The 16,551-nt window shown below is 49.3% G+C and overlaps 1 protein-coding gene across 1 annotated transcript in view; it reads left to right on the top strand.

Annotated features, from left to right (window-relative positions):
• LOC137641479 (PAX3- and PAX7-binding protein 1-like) overlaps window positions 1-16,551 on the top strand; it is a 165,356-nt gene that overhangs the window by 11,888 nt on the left and 136,917 nt on the right. Inside the window, exon 2 of the mRNA XM_068374084.1 lies at window positions 8,483-8,661. Coding sequence (XP_068230185.1) covers window positions 8,483-8,661 — 179 coding nt within the window. The remainder of the gene's footprint in view (window positions 1-8,482; window positions 8,662-16,551) is intronic.

Genomic DNA, 16,551 nt, shown 5'->3' with positions numbered 1-16,551 from the left:
GTCTCAACGCCTATGCTTTTCCACTATTTTCCCCACTTCGAAGAGTCCTCAATCGAGTAAGAGGCATTCCCAACCTAAGGTTAATTTGTTCCGTAACCGAAATACAAATCACGCTATTTACATAGGGTTTACTTTCGGCGTAGCTGAAAATGATGAGCCAATAGATTTTTAACGAGGGTTAACTACCCCTGCGCTAGTTAGCAAGGGGGTAGGGGAAGGGGTAGCTTGCTACTCCTCCCCCCCCCCACACACCGGTGAATTGTCTCACTTCACTTTTGGCTCGGACGATGAGCAGACGTGTCTGTCTTTTGTCCTCGCTTTTGACAGCCTTAATCTGTTTTTTCTTTTCCTCTACCTTCATCGCAATTATACGCAAATGCCCTGGACTCTCCGGCTGCCCCTGTGGTACCTTCATGTCGGGGGTCGAGACGGATCCTCACACCCTTTGCCCGCAGTGTCGAGGTCAACGGTGTGCTAGAGACTTAACGTGTAGCGAGTGCAAGGAGTGGTCTACCTCACAGTGGGAGAGGTTTGCCCGGTGGCGTAAGAAGAAGTCCATGAGAGACCTTTTTCCTTCAAGGGTTGCCTTGAAGGAGGAAGGCTCCAAGGACTCTTCTTCCGCCGCCCAAACCTCCTCTGAAGCTCCCACTCGGCCGGCCTCTCGTGAGAGACCGCCGAGTGGTAGCGTAGGCCATTGTTCTGTTTCCCGATCTCGGGGTGCGGGAGAGGGTGTTGCCTCCCATAGCGGGGCGGCTCCCCCTCCTCCCCCGGGGGAGGATTTTGATTCTCATTATGATGATGACCATGCTGTTTCTAATGATGATCTCTTTCAGCTTTGGGCTTCCTTGGGGCTTAAGGGCTTGCCCTCCAAGGAAGCCCTGTTTGACCTTATCCAGTTGGGGGCTGCTGTCAAACGATCGCCGGTGATAGCAGAGGTAGACCCTCTGTCTGTTGTCAACGTGGTTGTGGCAGAGGATTCCGACGGGTCTGGTCAAACCTCTGCTGCTGCTGCTGTTGCGGACGTTGCTGAAGGCTCTGCCCCCCCTTCCGAACATCCTTCGAAGGGGAAGTTGAGTCCCATGGTCCCTCCTGCGGGTGCGCCTCCTCCCCGGGGAGCGCACTGACAGAGATTCCTCTTCGGAGGAACGACGATGTGGATGACCTTCCTCGAGGCCGCCTTCGCCATAAGGCTCGTCTTCCTCTTCGCCGTAGGGGCCTCCTTTCTCCCTATAGGGGGGTTTAGAGGCGCCTCTTCGAATCATCTCCGCCGCCTTCCTCTGCAGAGGATTCTCCTCGTCGGGAGCAGACCGTAGCAGCCACATCCTTGGACCTCTCCGCAGATCACTCGCGATCTCCTACGCCTGTCAGACCTTCCAGTCCTTCCGGCCTACCTGCACCCCTGGTCGCAGATGCGCAGCAGGCGCCTTCTCATCCCGTCACCCGATGGGCACCGGTCCCTTCGGGGCAAAGGGATGTCTCCCACGGTGTGGGTAATTCCCTTGCGCGTCAGGGTTCCCCTGCGCGCTCAGCTGCGCGTTCGCACGCAGTAGCGCACAAGCGCTCTCCTGAGTTGCAGCCATCAGACTCGCCTCGCCAGCGCTCTCCTGCTCGCTAGCGCTCCCCTGTTAGCAGTCAGCGCCCTTCTGTTCCTGCTGCGCGCCAGGCGCGCCATCGGTCACCTGAGCGCACACGATCTCCTGCTCGTCAGCGTGCACCTGCGCACCTTGTTCCTGATGCGCGCCCTGCGCGTCAACGCTCGCCCACGCGCCCTAGATCTTCGGATCTGAACGCAGGCAAGGACCTTACTCCTTCGCCTCGCCCTCGCGCTCCTGTGCGCCCATCTTCGCCTGCGCAACAGCGCTCACGCTCCCCGGTGCGCACTTCAAGAGTTCCATGGGGGAGTCCAGTGTAGCTCTTCCCCTCCACCACTCAGTGGAAGAGCTCACAAGGGGAACTCCTCTTGAGAAGCTCTCCTCCCGGCAGGTGACATTCTCGGCTTCGGAGATCCTTAGCCAGGAGAAGGTCGCGAAGTGTGCCATGCAGGCCATTTCGTGGCTGGACGTCTGGCTGGGTTCTCTGGGCATCCTATTGCGCTCCGAGGACTTGTCTAAGGAGAGCAATAGGAAGGCCCTGGAGACCTTCCTCCTCTCGGGCACTCGCTCCATCGAGTTCCTGGGCCACCAGGTTACCAACTTGTGGGCCAACTCGATCTTGAAGCGACGCGATGCTGTGACCGAGAAGTTCCATCCGAAGGTCCCCGCCGTGGATGTCTGCAGGCTCAGACACTCCTCCATCCTTGGAGGAAGCTTGTTTGAGCCCAAGCATGTGGAACGCACAGCTGAGAGGTGGAGGAAGTCGAATCAGGATTCGCTCCTCCAAAGGGCCCTCACATCGCGGCCCTACAAGCCTCCAGCTCCACAACAACATCAACAGCAGCCTCGCAGGACACCGAAGCAGGCTCCGGCAGCTAAGACGAAGGTGTCTAAGCCACAGCCCTTTCCTGTCAAGGACAAGAGGGGCGGTAAATTCTCCAGGGGAGGCAAGACTCCTAGAGGGACCGGCCGTGGCCGTAAACGCTTGGAGTGGCGTGTCCACCTGTGGGGGGATGCCTACAAAGTTGCGTGCACAGGTGGCAGCAACATGGGGGCGATGCTTGGACGGTCTCTGTGATCGGCCAAGGTTATTGCGTCCCAATCACAACATCTCAACCTCCCCTGACAGCGAATCCAGTGTCGTTGAGCTCCTATGCCATGGGATCGGCAAAGGGGCTAGCCCTTCGGGTGGAAGTCGAGGCCATGCTCAAGAAGGATGCTCTCCAAGAGGTCGTCGACGGCTCCCCAGGCTTCTTCAGTCGACACTTTCTTGTAAAGAATGCGTCTGGAGGCTGGAGACCCGTCATCGATCTCTCAGCCCTGAACAAGTTTGTCAAAAATACTTCGTTCAGCATGGAGACAGCGGACACGGTCAAACTTGCAGTGAGACCAAAAGACTTCATGTGCACACTGGATCTGAAGAACGCGTACTTCCAGATCCCAATCCATCCGTCTTCCAGGAAGTACTTGAGATTCAGCCTAGACAGCAAGACCTACCCGTTCAAGGTACTGTGTTTCGGTCTCTCCACAGCACCTCAGGTGTTCACCAGAGTGTTCACCCTGATTTCGTCATGGGCGCACAGGAACGGCATCCGTCTCCTCCGATATCTGGACGACTGGCTGATCCTGGCAGACTCGGAGTCGACCCTTCTTCGACAACGAGACAGGCTTCTGGGACTTTGCCTAGATCTGGGGATCATGGTAAATCTCGAGAAGTCCTCTCTGCAGCCGTCCCAGCGACTGGTTTATCTAGGCATGTTATTAGACACCAATCTCCACAAAGCCTTTCCATCAGACGACAGGATAGCAAGGCTGAGGAGGGTGGCAGAGCCCTTCCTCAAGCGGGAAGAGCTTCCAGCCCAATCATGGTTACATCTTTTAGGTCACCTAGCCTCCCTGGCCCGTCTGGTCTCGAACGGCCGTCTCAGGATGAGATCCCTGCAATGGCGGTTCAAGTCCCGGTGGAGTCAGGGCTCCGATTCCCCGGACTCTCTGGTCCCTATAGGACCCACGGAACAGGAGGACCTGCGGTGGTGGCTGATCGACGAAAACCTACGAAAGGGAGTGGATCTTCTCGTCCTTCTCCCGGATTTGACATTGTTTTCGGACGCGTCAAAAGAAGGGTGGGGGGCCCACATTCTGAACCAGAGGGTCTCAGGCCTTTGGTCAGAATCAGAAAAGTACTTACACATCAACCTGCTAGAGATGAAGGCCGTGTATCTGGCTCTTCGACAGTTCCAACGGACCCTGGCGGGCCACTCCGTGGTGGTGATGAGCGACAACACCACGGTCGTGGCTTATATCAACAAGCTATCCCAGCTATCCCATCTTGCAATAGAGATTCTGAGGTGGTCCGAAGTCCACTCGATAACACTATCAGCTCGCTTCATTCCTGGCAAGAGGAATGTGCTCGCCGACAGTCTGAGCAGAGCTTCGCAGATAGTGAGTACCGAGTGGTCTTTGGATCCTCAGATAGCCAACAAAGTCTTGACTATGTGGGGTTCCCCGACGGCGGACCTGTTCGCGACGGCCTTGAATTTCAAGCTGCCTCTGTACTGCTCCCCAGCCCCGGACCCCAACGTTCTCTGGCAAGATGCTTTCCAACAGCGGTGGGACAACATCGACGTGTACGCCTTCCCACCGTTTTGTCTGATGAGAAGGGTGCTCAACAGGACCAGACTATTGGTCAACCTGTCTGTGACCTTAATAGCTCCGCTGTGGCATCACGTGGAATGGTTTCCGGACCTTCTGCAACTCCTAACGGAACTTCCGAGAGAACTTCCCCCACGACACGAGCTACTCGGACAGCCACATTGCAACATCTTCCACAAAGCCGTAGCCTCGCTTCGGCTTCACGCCGGGAGACTATCCAGTGTCTCCTCACGGAGAGAGGCTTTTCGCAGCATGTTGCGGAAAGGATGTCTCGTCACCTGCGAAAGTCCTCCGCGGGAGTTTACCAGGCGAAGTGGAGAATCTTCTGTGGTTGGTGTCGTGGGAGGGGTATCTCTCCACTCGATGCCACTATTCCAGCAATAGCGGAGTTCCTTGTGTATTTGCGGGAAGAAATGCGCCTTTCGGTCTCGGCGGTGAAAGGCTATCGCTCAGCCTTAAGCCTGGCCTTTAGGCTGAAAGGAGTGGACATTTCTTCCTCGCTAGAACTCTCTTTACTCATACATAGCTATGAGCTTACCTGCCCTCAGTCGGAAGTGAGACCTCCTCCATGGAACGTGGTTCGGGTTCTCAGGGCTCTGAAGAGACCTCCCTTCGAACCATTACGTCAGGCCTCTGATCGCCACCTGACTTGGAAGACGGCTTTCCTACTCGCGTTGGCCTCTGCCAAACGAGTTAGTGAACTTCATGGTCTCTCATACGACATCGCCCATTCAAGGGGATGGGGGGAGGTAACGTTCAGGTTCGTCCCTGAGTTTGTTGCCAAGACTCAGAACCCTGGAGTGCCGGACCCACGGTTCGACTCCTTCAGGGTCATGAGTCTCTTGTTCTGTAACAAGTGACCCAGACCATCTGCTATTATGCCCAGTGAGGAGTCTGAGGTGTTACTTGAAGAGGACAGCTGCAGTTCGTCCCCGCGTTGTTTGTAAGCACGGGTAGGACGAAGAGGAGGGTCATCAAGAACACCATCTCGGCTTGGATTCGAAGGGTTATCCATCACGCCCTGAATCCTGACCCTCCTCCGTCACGTCGCCCTAGGGCACACGACGTCAGGGGCATCGCTACGTCCCTGGCCTTTAAGAGAAACTTCTCTGTGACGCAGGTGCTACAAGCTGGGGTCTGGAAGCGTCAAACGACCTTCACAGCCCACTACCTGCAGGACGTGAACCTCAGGAGCCTCGATACCTTTTCTATCGGCCCCGTGGGGGCTGCACAACAGCTGGTCTAACCTCAGGCTCCTTTTTGGACAGGTAGCAGAAGGTTGAGGGCATTGTTACCTTTTCTCAGTCTGCGTGAATGAAAGAGTATGTCTGGCCCTTACTTCTTTCTTCATCCTCCCCTCTCTTGGGGAAAGCAGCATCCTGGTCTCTGCATAGCTGACCTCAACCTCTGCAGGTAAACCATGCTCCCTTGTGTTTCTAGTACTGTATTAAGTTAATACTGTCGCGTCCCCCATACCCTGACGAGGTGGTATTGGGAACGTCCTAGCCTAGAATTCCATCTAAAGGACTCCAGGTCAACTTCCTAGGACGAGTCACTCTATTCCTCCACACACAAACTTATGTAGGCCACACGTCCCTTGCGGAGCAAAGAACTTGTGAGGTGCAGGGACTCTTTTTCTCGAGTGCTACTCACTCGAATTCTGAGTCCCCGGGTAAAGCTAAAGCCAGTAAGGCTGGGGACTTTCCACCCTTCCTAAGGGGTAAGTCACCCTATGTAAATAGCGTGGTTTGTATTTCGGTTACGGAACAAATGACAAATTCGGAGATAATTTGTATTTTTCCTAACCATACAAACCTTAGCTATTTACACATATTTGCCTGCCAGCCCTGTCCCCCAAGACAAGTCCTACCTCTAAGTGAAGTGAGACAATTCACCGGTGTGTGTGTGGGGGGGGGGGGGGTAGGAGGGGTAGCAAGCTACCCCTTCCCCTACCCCCTTGCTAACTAGCGCGGGGGTAGTTAACCCTCATTAAAAATCTATTGGCTCGTCATTTTCAGCTACGCCGAAAGTAAACCCTATGTAAATAGCTAAGGTTTGTATGGTTAGGAAAAATACAAATTATCTCCGAATTTGTCATGTTCGGGGCTCCAAGGTGACGTAGCGGTACCCAGACCTCCTACACTCCTAATAGAGACCCCGAAAGAATTATAATTCCCCCAACCTTCTACATCAGCCTTACTCTAGGAATTTCCATAACATTCTGGGTTCCCTTCATCTTTACGCGTGAGGTGATATCCAGCATCTCCTCTCTGAGAAAAGCTTTTCTTGAGAGACAGCACAGCAGATATCTGGATACCTCCACAAATCCTTGGCAGCTGTCTACCAGTTGTCATAGGAGAAGTATCTCTTCTCTTGGAGCCTCTGTACCTCTAATTGTCAACTTTTTGTACTACCTCCACAAGGAGAAACTCTACTCCATTTCAACTGTAGAAGGCTGTAGCTCGGCCTTGAGCCACTTCTCCATGCTAATGGAAGTAGATATTTCTTTTTCAAAGTAAATTTCTATGCTTATCAGGTGTTTTGAGCAGACCTGCCCTTCAGTTGAGGCGAGTCCACCTGTTTGGAATGTGGTAAAGGTACTACATATTTTCTTTAAAGGAGGCACTTTACAAACCGTTAGGACGAGCTTCAGATAGGCACTTTACCTTTAAAATGGTTTTCCATCCTGCTTTAGTTTCGGCTAAACATGTTAGCGAGCTGTATGGGCTCTCCTTTAACATCACCAATTCAAGAGGGTAGAGGCCGGTCTCTCCTTCCTTCAAAATTTCATTGCGAAAATTCAGAAAACATCCCTGCCTGATTCTAGATTTCTATCTTTCCAAGTTATGAGTTTTAGGGATGTAACCGATGACCCTGACCAGCATTTGCTTTTTCCTATGAGAGCTCTAAGGTGTTATCTGAAATGCACTAGGACCATAAGACCTTGGCCACAATCTTTTTGTGAGCACCGGGAGAACCAAAAAAAATACAATCTCATTTTGGTTAAGTGAAGGGATATCCTAAACGCTATCTTCATCTTTTGCAGAATGATCACGAGTTAGAGCTCACAATGTGAGAGGCATCAGCACCTTGCTATCATTCAAGAGGAATTTCTCTGCGATGCAGGTGTGGAAGCGTCAAACAACATTCACCGGCCGCTACCTGAGGAATGTGACCCGCAGATCCCTAAACACTCTTACTCTAGGACCTGTTGTAGGTGCTCACAAGGTGGTATAAGCTACCTTGTCTCCTCTCACAGGACCAGTAACTGCAATTCGAGGGCTGAGGTTATGTATAAGAAATAAAGTGACTGGCCTTTTCTTTTCCTTTCAATCTTCCCCTTCTTTGGGGTACAGCATCGGAAGACCTCCCTAGTTGAATTCGATATCTGAGTCAGCTAAGTCCAGACAGGTCATAGCTATTCTTTGCTCAAGCATGGGACAGTCTTTTCCCCATATATACTCCTTATAAGGGGGTGTTTGATGTAGCCAGGCAAACCCGTAATCATGAGAAGTTTTTAAGTTGCAACAACTTAAAACTTATTACCTTCCAGGCCTACTACACGGAGTACGGATTCCGGCTCTAGTACTGTAGAGTACAACACTTTTACAGCCAGGGCTGCAAAACCCACTGGAACCCTTCTCTCTTGTGCATCTGAAATGCTAGAGCTGTGGGTTCTGGGCTAAGCTTCAAGCCAGTTTGAAAAGGGACTTCTTCCTACCTAGGGATGAGTCTCCTATAAGTAGAGGATGATGGTGTGAGTTTGTTTAGGAAAAATCACAAGTTTGTAAATTATTTGTTTTTTCCTAACTACACAAATCTGAATCTTTTACTCAAACTTGGCCACCATTACCAGTCCCCCAAGAAAGATCCAGGCTTTGTTATACCATGCTATAATTTCAATTGCTCTGTTCCACCTTCGCTGTTTTCTCTTCTATGAGCGAAGAACTTATGATTGTATAGTTAGGAAAAATACAAGTTGCTTAAAAAAATTTGTAATATTACTTTAAAAGTTTATGAAGTTTTAAAGTAGAAGTCATTAATTTTGGTATTTGTAGTGAGCAAGAAACTCACGCTTATTGGATGGCATAGTCAGGTGTTTCATGTAGTTTTGTCTTTCCTTTTTGAGAAAAAGAAAATTATGTATATACATTTTATAGAACTTAATGTCTAGGACAGGTTGTAATATCAGAATATATTCTGCAGTACAAAAATTCATTAGAAATTCACCTTTTCAGCTGATGATGGCATCATTTTTCAAGAGAAGAAATCTAGTCTCAGCTACAAGCTTCGAAAAGAAATGAAAAAAGAAAGAAAGGAGAAAAAGAGGGAGGAGAGGGAAAAGCAAAGGCTAGCAGAAGGGAAAGAAAAGTTACGGGAAAAAGACAAGAATGGAGGACCAACTATGTCTGAATTGGTAGGGCAACCTAATCCATATTTATTTTTCAGGAAGACAGGTGAGAGGCAGAGGCATAGAAGCTTTAAGAGTAGAAATGTTGAATATTCCACCTACGGTTCTTTGGAATTTGTAGAAAGTGGGGCCTTGTTTTCCATGCCCTACTGACATAATTTTATTTTCTTTTATATTATGTAAGATTCTTGAGGTGTTCATATGGATGGAACTTTTTACTGTACTGTACAGTAATTGATATTATGAGTGCATGCTCTGCAGCTGGATCTCATATGCTTTATTGTGTTTATAGTATAACGAGTGTGGAAAATTTTAGAATAGATGTTATCTAGAATAAAAAGAGTGAATTACCAAGAAATTAGGGAAAGCGTATGAAATATTTCTTTTTTTTAATGAAGATGAAATTGATATGAAATTAAGATGAGAATGATAAACATATATTCAAATATACTACTGTATGTTATTTTAGGACTGATTATCTTCGGGCTTTATGTGATTAGATTTTTGTGTTCTTTCAGGAGTAGTCAATATGAGAAATTGGTTTTAGGTGAAGATGTTAACCCTATGTATTGTTATTTCAGTTTCTACCAAATCTTTACCACAACTATAGACCTCCTTTTAGTAATTTCCAATATACATATGTGAGAGAATTTTATGCAATAATATTCCCTATGTCATTATACATATGTCTAAACCTCAAGATTGCCAAAGATATTAGCCTTCGTAGTTTAACATTACAAGCTTTGGTAACCAAGAATTCTTTGAGGTTTGAAAATGTAAAAGTTCTCCTTGCACTTATGCAGTATCTTCAAAGGTTTCCTTGAAATTGAATGTATCCTGAAGTTTGAACAAAAGAGTTTGTCGTTTATGTTTTACAATAATGATTTCTAATTGCTATCTTGATGCTATTTTTTTATAGTAGTTTGTCATATCAAATCATTTGATGAATATCTAGGATATAGTACAGAAGTGAATTGGGAAGATTACTATAAGATTTTGGGAATCCTCAAAATATGCAAACATTTGTCTTTTTTATAAGATAGGAATATTCCTTGGTACAGCATTATTATTATTATTATTATTAATTGCTAAGCTACAACCCTAGTTGGAAAAGCTGGATGCTATAAGCCCAGGGGCTCCAACAGGGAAAATAGCCCAGTGAGGAAAGGAAAAAATAAAAGATAAAATATCTTAAGAAGAGTAACAACATTAGAATAAACATCTCCTATATAATCTATATAAACTTTAACAAAGCAAGAGGAAGAGAAATTAGATAGAATAGTGTGCCTGAGTGTACCCTCAAGCAAGAGAACTCTAACCAAGATAGTGGAAGACCATGGTACAGAGGCTATGGCACTACCCAAGACTAGAGAACAATGGTTTGATTTTGGAGTGTCCTTCTCCTAGAAGAGCTGCTTACCATAGCTAAAGAGTCTTTTCTACCCTTAGCAAGAGGAAAGTAGGAAAGTGGCCACTGAAAAATTGTTAGGTAAACTCAGTGTTGTCAGGTGTATGAGGACAGAGGAGAATATGTAAATAACAGGCCAGACTATTCGGTGCATGTGTAGGCAAAGGGGAATTGAACCGTAACCAGAGAGAAGGATCCAGTGTAGTACTGTCTGGCCAGTCAAAAGATGTCATAACACTCTAGTGGTAGTATCTCAATGGGTGGCTGGTGCCCTAGCCAACCTACTACCTACAGTCGAAGAAGCTTGTTAACAAAATAGTAGGTAGAAGCCAGGGAATGAGTTGCCAAGTATCTGTTCATACTCCTGGCTGCTTTCATTCACAGATCAACATTTGTCCTAGCTGCTCTCATGGTTTTGTGTGGTTGTAGTATTTTTACCATTGCACTATTATTTTTTTCTGAGAGGCCTTCTTTGTTTCTAGAAATATCAGGTAAGATAAAAGAACAGTAACACCAATATCCTTGGCATGGATGGATGTTTTGCAGTAGGTTGATGTCATCCCAGAATTGCTCTTTTTGCAGGGGTTGATAGTGTTAAAGGGAGTTGAATGGCAGGAAGCGTTCTAAGTATTCCCTTGATGGCTAAATTTTCAATATTAAACTTACCCGATAATCATGTAGCTGTCAACTCCGTTGCCCGACAGAATTCCATGGAGGGATACGCCAGCTATCACAATACTAGAAGGGGGTGTACTTACCAGCGCCACCTGTGGCCAGGTACTATAGTACTTCTTGTTGACACCTCCTCAATTTTTCCTCTGTCGTGCTTCCGGCAAGACGTTCTGGGATACGCTTATGATCTTCGAGTATTTTCACGGCTTTTGGTGAAGTATTCTCTCAGATTTCGGCTGTCGCTTTACTGGAAACCTTCTTATATTAGCTTAGATAGCTTTTATATAGTCCTGATTAACGGTTAACGATCTTTTGCTTGATTTTGGAACCCCACTTGGCTAACTCTTTGGATTCAAGATGTCTGACATTTCGCAAGCCCCCACCCATAGGCGATGTAGGTCTTGTAATAGGCGTATTCCGAAGGCCTCGGTAGATCCTCACACCGCTTGTTCTGACTGTAGGGATAGGCCCTGTCTGTTAGAAAATCGATGTGAGGAATGCGCCGGACTTTCGGAACTTGATTTTGTCCGTCTTTTGAAATATTCAACTAAGTTAGAGAAAGGTAGAGTTAGGAGGAGTTCTTCTCACTCTTCACTTTTTTCCTCACCTCATGATCCCCTTCCTTTTCCTACCCCTGTAGTGGCTACCCCCGAACCTACTATTTGCCCTCAGCCTGATATGTCTGTTGTGTTGCGTGCTATTCAGGCCTTAGGCGATAAAGTAGAGTCAGTGGTAAGTGATCATAAGTCTCTTATGGCCGAAGTCAAGGAACTTAAGGTCAAGAGTGCAGTGGGTGGAATTAGTGCCAGTGCTGTGACGAGTGCTAGTGTCAGTGCAGTGCCAAGTGCTAGTGTCAGTGTCAGTGTGGTGCGTGAGGATACTTCTGTGCGTGTCAGTCGTTCTCCCAGTCCGGGACCTCTTGCAAGCTCCCAAGCCCAGGGGAGAAGCAATGTCGAAGGGCAAAAGGGTTCGGCAGGCCTTGATCGGCGCACAGAAGTATCCTCGGTGGTTGCGGGCGTGTCTTCCAGAGACCGTCACTCCCACCTGCAGACGATTGAGCCCGTCTTTTACTCGTCCGCTGATCTATTGTCAGGGAAGAAACGCTGGACTCAGGTCTCTAGACCACTCAAACGCAGAGTCCAGTCCGCGAGTGCTCAACCGGGCTGCAGTCATTGGCTCAGCTCTGACTCGCCGCAGTCATCAGTCGACTGCACTCCGCCCAAGAGGAGTAAGGTTCTGCCGCAACAGATCTCTGCTGTTCAGGCTTTGCCTCAGCAGACCGTAGTGTCTGCCGACCCCAAGTTGTCTCTTCTGCAGTCCATGCAGTCACAACTTTCGGTCTTGATGCGTGAGTGTCGGGCTGAGAAGGTTGCGCCTCCGCCTCCGCCTGCACTTGCTCCGCCTGCGCTCGCTCCGCCTGCGCTCGCTCCGCCTGCGCTCGCTCCGCCTGACCGCAGTACCGCCTGCCAGGCGTACGATGTTGAGCCACGTTCTGAGTTTACTGTTCCCTGTGGTGTTCAGCCTCCGCCTTCCTTAAGGCAACCTCAGCAATGGGATCAGGAGGCTTATACCCCTCTTCCTCCGCTTCCACTTGCTGCTCCACCAGTGATGCAACACTCGGTCGAGGTACAACAACCTCTCCCAACCATGAGTCAGTCTCCTCAGCTCTCGCTGCAGCGAGCTCAACCCTCCTCTAGGCAAGCACCACAACACCTTAGCCTTGCGCCTCAGGAGCCTCAACTAGCGAGACATTTACTTCGTTCTGCGCAGCCTCTATCTCATCGCTCTCCGCTCACTCCACAGGAACAGGAACTTACTACTCCGCTTCCGCCAACCACTCAGCAAGCTCAACCCTTGAGTTCAGCCACTCATGCCAGGAGTCAGCCTCCTCCACCCATGCGCCTACCTTCTGCTTCTGCTTTTGTTCAGCCTTTGCAGTCTGAGCCTCAGGTGTTCCCTCAACAGAGTCTTGAAGAGGAAACCACTAATATTGATGTTCCAGCTCGTACTGACTCTGCTGTTCAGCATACCTTTCCGGTCTCTTCGCTACACTCTGGTGATGAGGCGTCTGATGATGAGGCGGCACACCTGGATCCCTCATCAGACGTGGATGAATCCAAGTCTTCCCCGCCTTCTATTGACTTTCGTAAGGTCTTGGCTCTGTTTAGGGAGGTATACCCAGACCACTTTGTCTCTGCTATTCCCCGCTCTCCACCATCTGAGTTTTCGCTGGGCATGCAGCCAGCTAAGTCTACCTTTACTAAGCTAGTCCTAGCAAGGTCCTCTAAGAGAGCGTTTAGGATCTTAGGGGAGTGGTTGCAGACTAAGCAGCACCTTGGCAAGACTTCGTTCATGTTTCCTCCGACTAAGCTCACTTCTAAAGCGGGCGTTTGGTATGCCACAGGAGAGGAACCAGGCTTGGGAGTACCTGCCTCTGCCCAGGCTGACTTCTCAAGTCTGGTAGACTCGCCTCGTAGAACTGCAATGAGGCGCTCGAAGGTTTGCTGGACCTTCTCAGACCTTGATCACCTCCTGAAGGGTGTTTTTAGAGCATTTGAGATGTTCAACTTCCTAGACTGGTGCCTGGGGGCCCTCAGCAAGAAGACCTCCCCTGCGGACAAGGATTCTGCCATGCTACTGATGTCCTGCATGGATAAGGCCATTAGAGATGGATCTGGCGAGCTTGCGTCGATGTTTGTATCAGGGGTTCTTAAGAAAAGGGAACAGCTTTGTTCCTTCCTTTCCTCCAGCATTACACCTTGTCAAAGGTCTCAACTCCTTTTCGCTCCGCTCTCGAAGTTCCTCTTCCCCGAAGAGCTGGTTAAGGAATTGTCTGCTGCCCTGATACAAAAGGACACACATGATCTTGTAGCCTCATCGGCTCGTAAGTCTAAGGTTGCTACCTCAGTCCCTAGGACTTATCGCACCCCAGTAGCTGATACTCCTGCTACGAGGTTCATACCGCCCTTTCGTGGTAGAGCCCCCAGCCGAGGAAGCTCCCGTCCAGACTCTTCCAGGAGCAAGTCTAGGAAAGGTTCCAAGGCCTCTAAAGGAAAAAACTGACTCTCCGCATCTCCAGACAGCAGTAGGAGCCAGACTCAAGAGCTTCTGGCAAGCCTGGGAAAAGAGAGGTGCAGACGCACAGTCTGTCAGTTGGCTGAGGGAGGGTTACAGGATTCCATTCTGCCTCAAACCCCCTCTGACCACATCTCCCATCAACCTCTCTCCCAACTACAAAGAAGAGGACAAGAGGCTAGCGTTGCACCAGGAGGTGTCGCTACTTGTGCAGAAGAAGGCAGTGGTTATAGTCCGGGACCATCAATCCCCGGGCTTCTACAACCGTCTCTTTCTGGTGGCCAAGAAGACAGGAGGTTGGAGACCGGTGCTGGACGTCAGCGCGCTCAATGCGTATGTCACCAAGCAGACGTTCACGATGGAGACGACGAAGTCGGTCCTAGCAGCGGTCAGGCAGGAGGACTGGATGGTCTCGTTGGACTTGAAAGATGCCTACTTTCACGTTCCTATTCATCCAGACTCCCAACCTTTCCTGAGATTCGTTTTTGGAAAGGTTGTCTACCAATTCCAAGCCCTGTGTTTTGGCCTAAGCACAGCTCCTATGGTGTTCACGCATCTGATGAGGAATATAGCAAAATTCCTCCACTTATCGGACATCAGAGCCTCCCTCTACTTAGACGACTGGCTGTTGAGAGCCTCCACGAGTCGTCGCTGTCTGGAGAGTCTCAACTGGACTTTGGACTTAATCAGAGAACTGGGTCTATTAGTCAACATAGAAAAGTCTCAGCTCATTCCCTCCCAATCCATTGTGTACCTGGGAATGGAGATTCGGAGTCAGGATTTTCGGGCTTTTCCATCGACCCCAAGGATAAGCCAAGCCCTAGATTGCATCATGAGCATGCTGAAGAGGAGCAGTTGCACGGTGAGACAGTGGATGAGTCTCACAGGGACCCTTTCATCACTGGCCCTGTTCGTCGAGCTTGGGAGACTCCACCTCCGCCCTCTTCAATTCCATCTTGCAGCTCATTGGGACAAGGGTTTGACTCTCGAAGCAGTCTCTATCCCAGTCACCAAAGAGATGAAGACCACTCTCTTGTGGTGGAAGACCAATCTCCTTCTCAGGGAGGGCCTATCGTTGGCTATTCAGACCCCCAATCTTCATCTCTTCTCAGATGCATCGGACTCGGGCTGGGGTGCGACCTTGAACGGACGGGAATGCTCGGGAACGTGGAACGAAGAACAGGGAACGCTCCACATCAACTGCAAGGAGCTACTAGCAGTTCATTTAGCCCTGCTGAACTTCAAGTCCCTCCTGCTAGGCAAAGTGGTGGAGGTGAACTCAGACAACACCACAGCCTTGGCTTACATCTCCAAGCAAGGAGGGACCCATTCGAGGAGCCTATACGAGATCGCAAGGGACCTCCTCATTTGGTCAAGAAGTCAAAACCTCACTTTGGTCACGAGGTTCATTCAGGGCAATATGAACGTCTCAGCAGATCGCCTAAGCAGAAGGAATCAGGTCATTCCCACGGAATGGACCCTCCACAAGAGTGTGTGCAACAGACTTTGGACCTTGTGGGGTCAACCTACCATAGATCTGTTTGCCACCTCCATGACCAAGAGACTTCCGCTGTACTGTTCCCCAGTTCCAGACCCTGCAGCAGTTCATGTGGATGCTTTTCTGCTGAACTGGTCCCATCTCGACCTTTACGCATTCCCACCGTTCAAGATAATCAACAAAGTCCTGCAGAAATTCATCTCGCACGAAGGGACACGGCTGACGCTGGTTGCTCCCCTTTGGCCTGCAAGAGAATGGTTCACAGAGGTACTTCAATGGCTAGTCGACATCCCCAGGACTCTACCTCTAAGAGTGGACCTTCTACGTCAACCTCACGTAGACAGGTTACATCCAAACCTCCACGCTCTTCGGCTGACTGCCTTCAGACTGTCGAAAGATTCGCTAGAGCTAGAGGCTTTTCGAAGGAGGCAGCCAGTGCGATTGCCAGAGCTAGAAGGGTTTCCACTCGTAGAGTCTACCAATCTAAGTGGGAAGTCTTCCGGAGCTGGTGTAGAGCCAATTCAGTATCCTCTACCAATACCAATACCTCTGTGACCCAAATAGCTGACTTCCTATTACATCTTAGGAATGAGAGATCCCTTTCAGCCCCTACGATTAAAGGGTACAGGAGTATGTTGGCTTCAGTTCTCCGCCACAGAGGTTTGGACCTTTCTTCCAACAAGGACCTTCAAGACATCCTTAAGTCTTTTGAGACTTCTAAAGAGCGTCGTCTATCCACTCCAGGCTGGAACCTAGACGTAGTCTTAAGGTTCCTTATGTCACCTAGGTTCGAACCTCTCCAGTCAGCTTCCTTCAAGGACCTTACCCTCAAGACTCTTTTCCTCGTCTGCCTTGCAACAGCTAAGAGAGTCAGTGAGGTTCATGCCTTCAGCAAGAACATTGGTTTCACGACCGAATCTGCAACATGTTCTTTTCAGCTCGGATTCCTAGCAAAGAACGAACTTCCTTCACGTCCTTGGCCTAGATCGTTTGAAATACCTAGCCTTTCCAACATGGTAGGTAACGAACTAGAGAGAGTTCTTTGCCCTGTCAGAGCTCTCAAGTATTATCTTAATAGGTCTAAACCTATTCGAGGACAGTCAGAAGCCTTATGGTGTGCCATCAAGAAACCTTCGAGGCCCATGTCCAAGAATGGGGTTTCGTATTATATAAGGCTTCTGATTAGAGAAGCCCATTCTCACTTAAAGGAGGAAGACCTTGCATTGCTGAAGGTAAGGACCCA

The sequence above is a fragment of the Palaemon carinicauda genome, chromosome 5 (genome assembly GCF_036898095.1).
Source record: "Palaemon carinicauda isolate YSFRI2023 chromosome 5, ASM3689809v2, whole genome shotgun sequence".
In the NCBI taxonomy this organism is placed as follows: Eukaryota; Metazoa; Arthropoda; class Malacostraca; order Decapoda; family Palaemonidae; genus Palaemon; species Palaemon carinicauda.
Note: the sequence above shows the minus strand (reverse complement) of the source record. Positions and strands in the feature narration are given on the sequence as shown.